The sequence below is a fragment of the Rhineura floridana genome, chromosome 14 (genome assembly GCF_030035675.1).
Source record: "Rhineura floridana isolate rRhiFlo1 chromosome 14, rRhiFlo1.hap2, whole genome shotgun sequence".
Classification (NCBI taxonomy): domain Eukaryota; kingdom Metazoa; phylum Chordata; class Lepidosauria; order Squamata; family Rhineuridae; genus Rhineura; species Rhineura floridana.
In genome coordinates, this window is record NC_084493.1 from 14,287,839 (window position 1) to 14,300,302 (window position 12,464).

General features: G+C 41.3%; 1 protein-coding gene across 1 annotated transcript in view; it reads left to right on the plus strand.

Moving 5' to 3' along the window:
- The window catches only part of EFL1 (elongation factor like GTPase 1), a 74,454-nt gene that overhangs the window by 1,307 nt on the left and 60,683 nt on the right, over positions 1-12,464 (plus strand). The window contains exons 2-8 of the mRNA XM_061595228.1: positions 2,544-2,648; positions 4,202-4,269; positions 4,393-4,477; positions 5,074-5,207; positions 5,746-5,883; positions 6,934-7,148; positions 10,260-10,383. Coding sequence (XP_061451212.1) covers positions 2,558-2,648; positions 4,202-4,269; positions 4,393-4,477; positions 5,074-5,207; positions 5,746-5,883; positions 6,934-7,148; positions 10,260-10,383 — 855 coding nt within the window. The 5' untranslated portion in view covers positions 2,544-2,557. The remainder of the gene's footprint in view (positions 1-2,543; positions 2,649-4,201; positions 4,270-4,392; positions 4,478-5,073; positions 5,208-5,745; positions 5,884-6,933; positions 7,149-10,259; positions 10,384-12,464) is intronic.

A 12,464-nucleotide genomic window follows, 5' to 3' on the forward strand; every position in this document is an offset into this window, starting at 1 on the left:
TCTCTCCACTGCTGTTGCTTGGATTCTCAAGGGCAGCAGGTGAGCACAGGTAATGATAGCAAAGAGAATGAGGAGCAGGAGTCTCTAGAGAGTGGCAGTGGGGCCCCTATAGAGGCATGAGCCTTGGCAGGTGCCCAACAATGTCTGCCTCTGATGTCAGTCCTGCTCCTGTGCATGCTTTCACAGATGTAAGTCTCACCTGACTTTATTTGATTTTATTGTACAGTCCTGTCCATGTTTACTTGCAGGTAAGCCCCTTTGTGGTTCAGTGGGGCTGATTCCTAGGTCAGTGTGCATAGGATTGCAGCCTTAGAGACAGGTACATGATGCCGAAGGTACATGATGCAGCAGCTAAGCAGAGTTAGGTCTGGTCCATGCCTGGATGAGAGATTTCCTGGGAAGCCCATGGGTGCTGTCTTCAGCCCCACAGTGGAAAGACAGGGTATAAATGTCACAATGTGCAGAGGTGATTTTGCAGGCATAAGGTCAAATCTTTGTGCATGCTCACTCAAAAGTATGTGTGGCTGCATTCATGGAAATACATGTGGAATTTTGCATCCCTAGGCACATGACAGATCCTCTGTGGCACAGAGTGGTAAGCGGTTGTAACGCAGCCACAGCTCTGCTCACAGCCGGAGTTCGATTCCAACAGAAGGAGGAAGTCGAATCCCCGGTAAAAGGGGTTGAGGTCCACTCAGCCTTCCATCCATCCGTGGTCGGTAAAATGAGTACCCGGCATATGCTGGGGGGTAAAGAAAGGCCGGAGAAGGAACTGGCAATCCCACCCCATATATACGGTCTGCCTAGTAAATGTCACAAGGCGTCACCCTAAGAGTCGGAAACGACTCGCACTACAAGTGTGGGGACACCTTTACCTTTAGGCACATGGCATTTTCGCTTTATTGTTGTTCCTGAAAGGATAGTGACAGTAGTAGTGCAAGATTTTTGCTAACACTAACTGAAAAGTCACAGTGTAATGAGAAAGTGTTTGAGATCACCAGGACTCCCTTCCAGGCTGGATGTTGAACAAAAAACAAAGAAAAGGGAATGGGGGTGAGGAGAGAAGATGATGTTATTGAGCATGATGACAATTCCCGATTTGCGATTTGTAATAGCTTTAAGATGAAATATAAAAGAGATGTTACAGAAGAGGGTAGGCTGTGTGTATGGGAGCGATGTGGTGTGGAAAACTTTCCAATGCAGAAAATTTTCCAGTGCTTTCTTATTCCATAAAAAAAACCCCACTTTTGTTTCATCACTTCATTAGTAACAATGAACGGATGTCAATTGCAAATACAATATTAGGCAAGTTTGACAGTTTCCAAGAGTTTAGCTTTGTTTACTAAATACAAGTAAAATAAATATGGTAAAGTAGATCACTTTCTAGGGCATCAGAAAATGTTCCTATGCAAATTGAAAATACTCCAGTGCAAATCATGTTAATTTGTTTAAGAGCATTTTCTGGAAAATTCACAGCATTGGCTTCTGGTGCAAAAAGGCTTAACATCTAGACTGAAGAAGAGTTGTTGTGAACTTGAAAATCCACGTTGTAACTTTTTGTAGCAGGTTCTAATAAAGATACCAGGCTACAGATACTGTTTAGATTCTTTCTAATGACCCAACACAGTTGCTTTTTTTGTGTGTGTATGAAAGGGCTGTGTGTCTCCTGAAGAACTGTGAAACAGATTGTTTCATCATGGTCATGCTAAGGTAGGTGAAGTGATAGCTGTTGGGGGCAGGTTTTATATAAGACGTAAACTCAGTTCCTTTTTTTGAGGGGGGCACAAGTGTTTAACATGGACACTATGGGAAAGCAGGGTAATGTTGCAATCCAGTTCTTTACTCCCCCCCCCAGCCCCTAAGATGAATCACTAGCTTTTAATTCAAATTGAAGTTTCTACTGTCAAGGCCTGGTAAAGACCTTGTTGACTGTTGATGTAAGATGCTGTTGCAACTGTAGAGAGTCACCAGGGTGTGGTTCCTGGAACAGATCTGGGGTACAGCCAGGGCTTTAACTGTTAATTACATTGCAAATATGATATTAAAATTAGCAGCTGTGTGGTGGCTTGGGATGAAACTTTTGCTTGATGGGCGTGGGTGGTGGAGGAGGAAGACAATAAAGAGTATATAGCTTGGTGAGCTGGCACCACTGTGCCTTGGATGAGGCAAAAATGGGAGTACTTGACCATAATGTAGGGTGCTTGTTACCCACCTGCTTGACAGGCTTGGGTGTGTTTGGCTCATTAGAGAATCCTTATCTTGCATGTCCTGTAGCTGTCAACTTTAGTTGCTGTTTGAATGGGTGGAGGCATTCATGCTGGTCTTCCGTTAGAACCATGGTTTTGTGTGTCACCCCCAAATGGTGATTTACTGGGAGCGGGGGGCAAACGGAGAATAGAAGAACCCAACATCCTATCCAGCACCATTCTCTTTGTGCCTACTGCCTGGCCAGTTGAATCCAGTCTCTCTTAAAGCTTACATGCAACCATGCAGTTTCCTGATAAGTTTGATTTTTTTTCAGTATGAAATGCTTTTCCTTTCAGCAAAACGTCCAACCATGGTTCTCTCAAATTCAAACAAGACGACTGGACTTCAGAAAAAGACTGCCTTCATCAGGAATATTTGTATCCTAGCCCATGTAGACCATGGTAAGAGACAGAACTATGCTATGAACAGCAACTATTCAAGAATAATGGAACATTCATGTGAATCCATTAATGAATATGCCAGTGGTTCTTAAGCCATTGTGGTGTTATGGCGTAACTGCTTGCTGCTCTGTGATGTAGTTGTGTATTAAATAACTCGTCTCTGACAACTTGCTACGTGGATACATAAGAAGACTCCTAATAGATCAGAAGGGGGTCCATCTGTTCCAGCATCCTGTTTGCAATGCCCCTGGGAAGCATCACATGAAGACTGTCATATAGATAACATCCTTGCCTTTCTTCAGCTAGTGGTTCAATCTTGTTTACTGCATCACTTTGCTATCAGCAGCACAAACACAGTCTGTTTCTCTATACGAAGACAACATGGAACATCTTTTGAAACCTGTCACTTTTAACTTCCACCCGCAGAGTTAGGATGCAGAGCCTGTGGACCTCCAGATGTTGAAAGACTCCAACCCCCATCATCCCTGACCATTCACCATGCTAGTTGGGAGTTCCGATTGCATCTGGAGGGCTTCACGTTCCCCATCCCTGGCCTAGAATGTGGCTGTTCTCATAACTTGGAAAGTTTCTGGAAAATGAATCTATCAATATAGATCACAGTGTGTTCTCTGAGATTATTAAAGGGGGCACAAATAACTTTCTCTTGGAAGTGTTCATGTTGAATGTCAATGTGCCCCCTACCCCAAAGTTGCACAATCCCTCACACTGTGTTCTTCTTAATGTCTAGAGCAGGTTTCATGCTGCAGTGAGTAGAGTCTCCCCATGCAATTCAGAACCCCAATTTCCTAGGATTCTATATTGTGCTGGGAGCTTACATGAGCTCCCTGCTTCAAAAGGTATGGCTAATATAAGGATGGGAGGAGCTATGTGACTTTGGTGTGCTGCTAAATGCATAGCAAATAGTGCATCTAGAGGTCTTGAAAAAAATGTGAATGCACTTTGTTTAATTTCTTTTTTTAAAAAGGAAACCTATTAATGTCCATTGTCAACAAGGAAAAAAAGGGTGCATAAGTTCTGCACGATGCATATAGTGCCTAGATATGCATATATAAGAGGCTTGTGGAAAATCATCTTTCATTTGCAAAGCTACCATGTGAAGAAGGCTGAGAATTTCCCCCCCTGATATGCAGAATAATTTTCAAAAGTGAGGAAGACTCTTTGGATAAATGTTCCTTGTTCATGCCTGTTGCAAAACTGTCAGTCTATCAGAAAGGGGGGAAAGTGCAGATGTAAAATGAAATAGGATGAAAAAAATAGCTTGGACTTTGCTGTGCAGACAGATTTTGTAGTGCTTGCAGCTATTTTATGCCCAGGATCTGACTTGTCCAACATGTTCAATGGGGCTGAATAAACTTTGTGGTGTGCACCCACACTGACTGTCCTCATAGATCTCCAAACTATGTAATTCTGTTCAGTTAAGGGGAGGAGGCTTATGGTCGTGGAAGGCAGAATTTAATGTTTACTCTTAAATATATTTGTGGTTTTTCATCCTTGTTCTCTGTATACTACTTTGCATTTCTTTTTCCCCCCAGGCAAGACAACCTTAGCTGACTGTCTTATTTCTAACAATGGAATAATCTCTAGCAGATTAGCAGGCAAGGTACAGTTTAAACATTTCCAGTGTTTTATCCAGAATTGTTTTTTATTCACACTTTTTTCTAAGAAAAACTTCTGAAAAATGTGACTACAAATCATCCCATTTCTGTTCTTGCAATTCATATAGCTGAGGTATTTGGATAGCCGAGAAGATGAGCAGATTCGAGGAATTACAATGAAATCAAGTGCAATTTCATTGCATTTTGGAAAAGGTAATATAGTTAGCACATTCTGTGTATCTGAGCTGTTAAACACTGTATTCATGAAATGTTCTTGTTGAAACACAATATTTACATAAAATCTAAAGATGGTAATGGAATGTAAAATACAGATGATGTTTTATTAAACCACTACTGTAAGGCCTAGTTCAGATGTCATGCTAAACCATGGTTTAATGTAACAAGGCTGAATGTTGGGCTTGCATGCTTTTTCCCTTGGATGCGGAACAGTGTAATATTTCTAATTTTGCAGTTTGAAACAAGTAGCAGTTTCTGGTTACATCTGGTTACAATGCAGGGGACTTTGTTGTTCAAAACAGGATCAAACTGAGGTTATGGTAACTGAACATATTCCAGTTTGAACAAATTGTTCCCATATTTAGATGTAATGAGGAACTGTGGTTTATTCCAAAGCACAAATGGAAGCTTTAGTCTGCCTCCCCAGTTCATGAAAAAAGGGAGGGGGCACTGCTTGAGCCCGAGGCGCACACATGCTCACCCACTTCTGAACTACCCTCAATATGTTACAAGTGGGCAAACACACTTTTAAAATGCTTTTTTAAAAACAAAACTTTTTCCTTGGATTCTAGATGATCAGGAATATCTCATCAATCTAATAGACTCCCCTGGCCATGTGGACTTCTCTTCAGAAGTGTCCACAGCTGTCAGACTCTGTGATGGCTGCATCATTGTGGTAGATGCTGTGGAAGGAGTCTGCTCACAGGTAACAGAGAGAACATATTTCAGATGGGGGGGGATTGAAATGTTCCCATTTCCAATACATGGAAACATCAACTACTATTCAGAAAGTGTTGATCATTTAAAATGCAATTATGCAAGATGGAGTTTGGAATATATGTTAAGGCAGGCTATGGATCCAAGAATATCCTATTATTGGCCATGTAGTAAAAGCATGCCAGCAGAAATTGACACATGGATGTCTTTATAAATGGATCTTCCATGAGGAAAATTCTCAGACTCTTGATTTCAATCAGGATTTGCAAAGTGAGTTTAGAAGCAAACCTGGTTTAATTTTAACCACTGATGGTGTTCATTGTGCTGAAACAGTGTGTGTTATGCATGTGAGGTGGTGTTGGGGGAGGCCGGGAACATACGTGAAGAATGTATGGTTGGAAGAAAGGTGCATATAACCCTGCTTCCTAACCAGGAGTACATAATTAGGCCAGAGTTAGACAAGAAGTCATATTTTCCTTAACTGTTTCATGGCATGATGTCAATATACATGTTTTCCTTTGCACTAGACTCATGCAGTTTTGCGACAGGCTTGGCTAGAAAACATTCGTCCAGTCCTGGTGATTAATAAAATAGATCGTCTTATAACAGAACTCAAGTTTACCCCTCAGGAAGCATATTCTCATCTTAAGAATATCTTGGAACAGGTAATGAGAGCTCTAACTCGCTGGCTAGTCGTAATCAGCAGTATTTGTAAAGTGGAAAAGGCAGCAAGTAAACCACAGACTTAGTGTGTTCCCATTTGGACTAATATAGCCTTCCTCAAGCTAATGGCCTCCAACTGGCATGAGCCCCAGTCAGAGCACCTGGAGGGCACCAGCTTGGGGGACAGCTGGACTACTGTAATATGCTCTGTGTGAGGGTTCCTGTTAAAGTGTTTAAAAGAACTTTAGCTGGTCAAGGATGCTGCTGCCTCATTGATGCCAATCACAGGCAACATATTTCACCAATTCTAAAGCAGCTCTATTGGCTTCTTGTTAACATTCTGGTCAAATTAAAATGCTGGCTTTGACTTTGATCCAGACTATTTAAGCTGATTTTAGATACCTTAGGCCTGGTCTACACATTATGTTAATTGTAGTTTTTAACTAAGAGCTGGCTGTATCTATTTCCTTAGAAAAAGCAATCCAAGATAGGGGGCCTGTCTAGATCAGGCTCAGGAATTAATCCTTGTCCCACTGAAAACCACTCCTTTTCTAAAGAAAGGGACATAGTCATTTCTCATTGGTAAAAAGTACCTTTAATGTAACATGTAGCTTGGCTGTTACAGTTTGTATATTCCTATCTGCCACTTCCCATGCCCTCTTGGCCACCAGAGGAGGCTTTGCTCTGAGTACCTTGGCCTCTGGAGTTAAGACTGCAAGCATGAGGAATAGGACCTTCTTGGAGAATGTATATGTGTGTATGTATATGTGTGTGTGTGTATAATTTTTAAAAAACCTGGGATAGCTCTCCAGGCAAGTTTGGAGCAAAAGCAGTCTTATTACCAGAGTTTCTGGGATGACTGGTTGAAAGGCTTGAACTTTGTTTGAATTTTGATGATGTAGCTGCTGTTTGAGAATGGTTTGAATAATTGCTATATTTCTGATATTTTAGTGTGCATTAACATTTCCTTTTAAAATGTACTACTTTGAATCCTCTCTTGCGGTGGAAAGGTGGGGGATAATGAAAATAAATAAAATGGAATGTGTCTCTAGGTGAATGCAATTACTGCAACTCTCTTCACTTCCAAAGTCCTGGAAGAAAGGGCGGAGAAAGAAATGGAAACTCAGTTGACTTCTGATTCTTCTCATGGCGATCAAGTTTATGACTGGAGTGCAGGCTTGGAATATACTGATGATTCCCATCTTTACTTTTCACCAGATCAGGGAAACGTGGTGTTTGCTAGTGCAATTGATGGCTGGGGCTTTGGGTGAGTTTATAGAGACTTATTAGTGATTTGATCATATGTTTTCATTAAGGCAACTAAACTTTTCAGTTATGCTTTTGTATACATCTTATTTAGGCACATGCAAAAATTGAAAAAAAGGTTTAAGGAGCCTACTCGTTCATTTGACCAAAAATTGCTTTTATACTGTCTCAGCCTTTGCCATCCTACTCGTTCATTTGACCAAAAATTGCTTTTATACTGTCTCAGCCTTTGCCATCCTGGTGCCCTCTGTGTGTGGACTACAATTCCCATCAGCTCCAGCCAGTATAGACATGCTGGCTGAGTTTGATGAAAGGTAGGATCCAAAGCATCTGAAGGTCGCCCAGCTTGTGAAGGCAGGTCTCTCTGATCACCAGAAGTACATTCCCTTTTAGACTGAAGGATGAAGTAGGATATTAAAACTGTATGCCTTAATTCATGAAACTCAGCAAATCTTAAGGATTTTTTTCATTTCCCCAAAATTATTATTTGTTCTGTTTGTTGTTTTTTACACCAAAGTGTCTCAAAGTGACTTACAGAATAAAAATAGCTACAAGAAATATTAGAAATAAAAGCTGCCTCCTACTGAGTCAGGCCACTGGTCCATCTAGGCCACTTTTCTCTACTCAGGCAGGCAGCAGCTTTTTGGCTAGTCTTTCCCATTGTCTGCTATCTCACCTGATCTGGAGATGCCAAGGATTGAACTTGAGACCTACCACTGAGCTATTCCTTTTCTCTAAAGCAGGGTGGCTAACTCCTACCCCAGGCGCCTGACTGCCTCCCCCCAGCCAGCAAATTTTTATGATGTCTTCCAAGGCATTTGGCAGCAAAAAGGGGGTTATAGTTAAAGTAGATGTCTTCTGCCCAGACAAATCAGAGTTTTAGAAGTTAACCTGGTGTTTGTATTGTAGCCAGAAACGTACTAGTAACCACTATAAATTGAGCTGCTCTCTGCTATTAATAATAATAATAATTATTCAAAATAATAACGTTCCAAAAAGAGAACTCAAAGTGACTTACAAAACAATTTAAAACAAGTGTTTAAAAACAAGAATAAAATCTGAAGTACATCAATAATATATTTAAAGAGCAGATTCTTTTACCTGCAGGGCTGTGGAGTCGGTACGCCAGACCTTCAACTACGACTCCTCTATTTTTCTACTGTCCGACTCCTTCATAAATGGCAAATGTATATTAACTAGTAATAACAAATTTACTGTAGTAAAATGGTAGCACAAGGCATTTCATCACCACCACGTGAATCCAGAGCTTGGAAAAGTTACTTTTTTGAACTACAGCTCCCATCAGCCCCACGGATTGGGCTCGTGGGAATTGTAGTTCAAAAAAGTAAATTTTCCAAGCTCTGGATTCACGTGGTGGTGATGAAATGCCTTGTGCCACCATTTTACTACAGTAAATTTGTTATTACTAGGTAATATACATTTGCCATTTATGAAGGAGTCGGAGTTGGAGTCAGTACATTTCTACCGACTCCGACTCCACCCAAAATTGCTCCTGATTCCTACTCCGACTCCATAGCCCTGTTTACCTGTGTGCTTAAAGTTGCAGTGAAGCCTGAAAACCTAGACAAAACAAAATGTGCTGCTAAACATCCATGAAATGCTTGTTTCGCCTTCTAATAATCAGTTGTTTAGGGGCAGGCGGAGCTGAAGAACTAAATGGGCTTAGAACCCATCTCTCCAAGTCATTTTAATGTTGTTAAATTTTGTTTATATTTTTGTCGCTGATCATGTTTTTGTCAAATGCACTGAATGAGCACACTTCTGAAGTCTAGATGCTTTGAATCATTCCCAAATATTGTTGCATTTAGCTATGCCTCGATAAATGAAGAAACAATACTTATTGGGGTCGTATGGGTGGGGGAACCTTAAGAGAGAATATGTTTAAAGGTTTGGGGACTTGACTGGACAAATCCAGAGACTGCTAATCAAGCCATGCCCTTCTCTCCAGAGTAGGGCAGAACAAAACTGATGTTTTCCATTCCAAAAGGCAAGCATCTCTACTTTTATTTTAAAGATTTGTGTAAAACAGGAAAATAATAGAATAGAAATTCCATCTAATTTAAAAAGTGATGTATTCAGCAAGGATGGAATGAATGCTGATGGTAAAATTAACTTAATGTTGATTTAGAGAAGGAAGGCAAATAACTGGAATTTATTTGTAGTCTTCTGGAATTAGGAGATTTGGACAAAATATAGCTAGTGAGATACTACTGTGCTGACATTTTTTTTAAAAATTGGTATGCCACATTTTAAGAAAAAATTCTTTCCAAGGGGGTTCACGCATATCAAGCATACAATAAAATGCAATTTAAAACCGTAAAAAACATGATAAAAATCTCAAAATAGTCTCCAAAAACTAGAAGCCAAGAGGACCATGCTAATCTAGCGTAATATAAAATGATCTTCTCTAACTCGGAACAAGTTAGTTGCTAAAGGCCAAAAAAGAATTAGACCTTTAAGACCCATTTAAAACCTGTAAGGGATGGAGTTTTTCTGATGTCGTGTGGAATTACATTCTGCAGTTGTCAATTTCACTGCTGAAAATGCTCTCATCTGTGTGCTTGCTTTTTTGGGGGGGTCTACTATATTAATACCTCAATCCTGTGCACGTCTATTAAGAACCAAGCCCCATTGAATTCAGTGGGGCTTACTCCCTCTTTGGTGGTTATAGAATTGCAGCTTTCTTGTTTTGATCTTATATGTTCAGATAAGAGGCACAAAAAGATTTTTATGTAGTTTGGCATCTGGTGTGGTATTAGGTATGGGGTGGCTCATTTGCAAATCATTACAGTTCTGCAGTCATCAAGTGATAAGCATTAATGGATGAACCCACCCCTTGCCTTCCAGCAGTGGAGTCAGGAACTTGTGGCATGCGTGTTGATGTTTATTCTTTCACTAGAGTGTGTTTTGAGACTTCCAACTTCAAATATGTCAATTGTTCTTACTGTGACAACCATCTGTTCCACAGGCAGAATATAGCTATGCTTGTCAGATGTGTGGTAAGTCTGTAGGTTGGCACAGCTATGTTATTGTGAAAAGTGTTTTATTTAGATACAGTTTGGGTAACGGCTTATTTTTGCTTGTTCCCCAGCATTGAGCATTTTGCTCAACTGTATAGCCAGAAGATTGGAATCAAATCTTCAGTCCTGTTGAAGACCCTGTGGGGAGATTATTATCTCAATACCAAAACAAAGAAGATCATGAAAAGTGACCAGGTGGGTTTATTGGTGAATATCCTGCTCTTAATATTATTTTTTTCCTACCAGGAAAAAGTTACTTGACAACAATTAGGTATGCAGTATTGCCACTTTCTGGAATCCAAACACTTTAGTTTTAAATAGTTAAAAATTGTCATTCTGGTTATGCAAACATGTAGAATATTGCTGCTGCTATACTGATGATTGATTCTGATTATTGATATGCCCAATCAATGTGCTTGGTGCTTTATAGAGTAACAAGAAGGCCCCTGCCCCCTAGGACCTTACAGTCTAAAACTGTAGACTCAGAGGAGGCAACAGCCAGATTCTCTTGCTGAGGGAGCACATGTGGTTCCAGATGCTGGACTGGGAGCAGTGCAAAGAACACTGCTCCTGCAGTTGGCTCTATCAGCTTTGATAGAGCCAGTCATGAAATTTTGGAGTGGGGTAGGTGACTATATATTTTTCCCTCTCCCTTCCCCACAACATTTGGGATCATCAAAACTGACAGCATCAGCAATCCAATTGTTGAGCAGGTGTGGACAGATGCACCCTCAGCACCATGCAGGCTCAACACTGATGCATGTGTGGATTGGTACTGTTGGCTTCAGCATATTTGTCAAGCTGAAGATGAATCTAGACCTAGAAAGTGTGTTCTTCAGCTAGGGTCTCTGAGATCAGTGGATGGAGAAGCTGATTGCTGAAGCCTGAAGTAAGCCTTAAGTGCAGTGGCCAGCAGATACTGTCCTTTTGACCAGACAAAGGGAAAAGCCATGCTCTTAGTATTTTGGCCCTGGCCCATCTATAGACTTCATGCTGCCTGCCAATCACAGCGAGGGATGGTGCACTCCCTTTCCCCCCTGTCATTAAGGATGCTTGAGCACACACACTTCACAGTAGCTCAACTATGTGAGGTCCTAGCCTTATACTCTGAAGGTATCTGGCTCATTCCGCAGGCTCCCTGACAGTCTGAGTGAGTATTTTTCCAGTAGCTGTATTAGCATTAGCGAGACAAGAGCTAACTTCATGAATTTTGGGAAGAATTTCATCTGTGCTGTACCATAGCAAATGCCACAGATCATTAGTATTTGACCCCTTCTAGTATGGCTGCTCTGGGCTGGTTGAGAGAGTTTGGTGTCCATGGTCTCAGTTTCACACACTCGGATGATTTAGTGATGACAACATTTGGATTAAATCGTAATCTCCTCTGTTCACCAGACTCACTGCATCTGCTCATGGCTTTGCTGTGCATCTGTTTGTGCATATGCATGCATTTTCAATTTGGGCAGACGCAGCAATTCACACTTCTGTTATGGCTTAAATTCAGGCTGAATTTAAGCCATAACAGAAGTGTGAATTGCTGCGTCTGCCCAAATATATATATGGTGAAATGAAGTGACAGAATCCCAGGATAGTAAAATGGACTGTACACCTTTAGACAGTTGGTCTATCATTCAGATTTTCCAATGTTCTCCACTAGGTACATAAAAAAACAAAAGCCATCTTCCTGCAAGTTAGCACACTAGGAGAGAGGTTTGAAGTCAGCTCTTCTCCCTGTTTGTAGAGGCTTTTTCCTTGCAAGAGGGATTTCTCAAAAGTATGATGACTGCAGGAGGAAGAAGTGCAGACTTTTTTTTTTAATCTCAGCACTCCACCACTTCATTTGGCTGCATCTGTAGGCCAGGCCTTACTCTCTTATACCGCAGCTTGTGGCTTATTTATGCAAACCTAAGGTTCGATCCAGTTCACGGTGATCACAGCATCTGTGTGTGGGCGGTTCGAATTGTGGCCCTACTATGGAGTTATCTAGCGCATGCGCAAGCCTCCTCTATAATGGCATGCTTTAGGGCAGCCTTTCCCAACCGGTGTGCCTCCGGATGTTGTTGGACCACAACTCCCATCAGCCTCAGCCAGCATTGCCAATGGCTGAGGCTGATGGGAGTTGTGGTCCAACATCATCCGGAGGCACACCGGTTGGGAAAGGCTACTTTAGGGCTTTGCATGCCCTCAGGGGAGGGTGGATGGGTTCCAAGAAGCCCTATAGCAAATCCTCCGCAGGCGCACGCTACACCTGTGATGATCTGACTCAAACTCTCCAG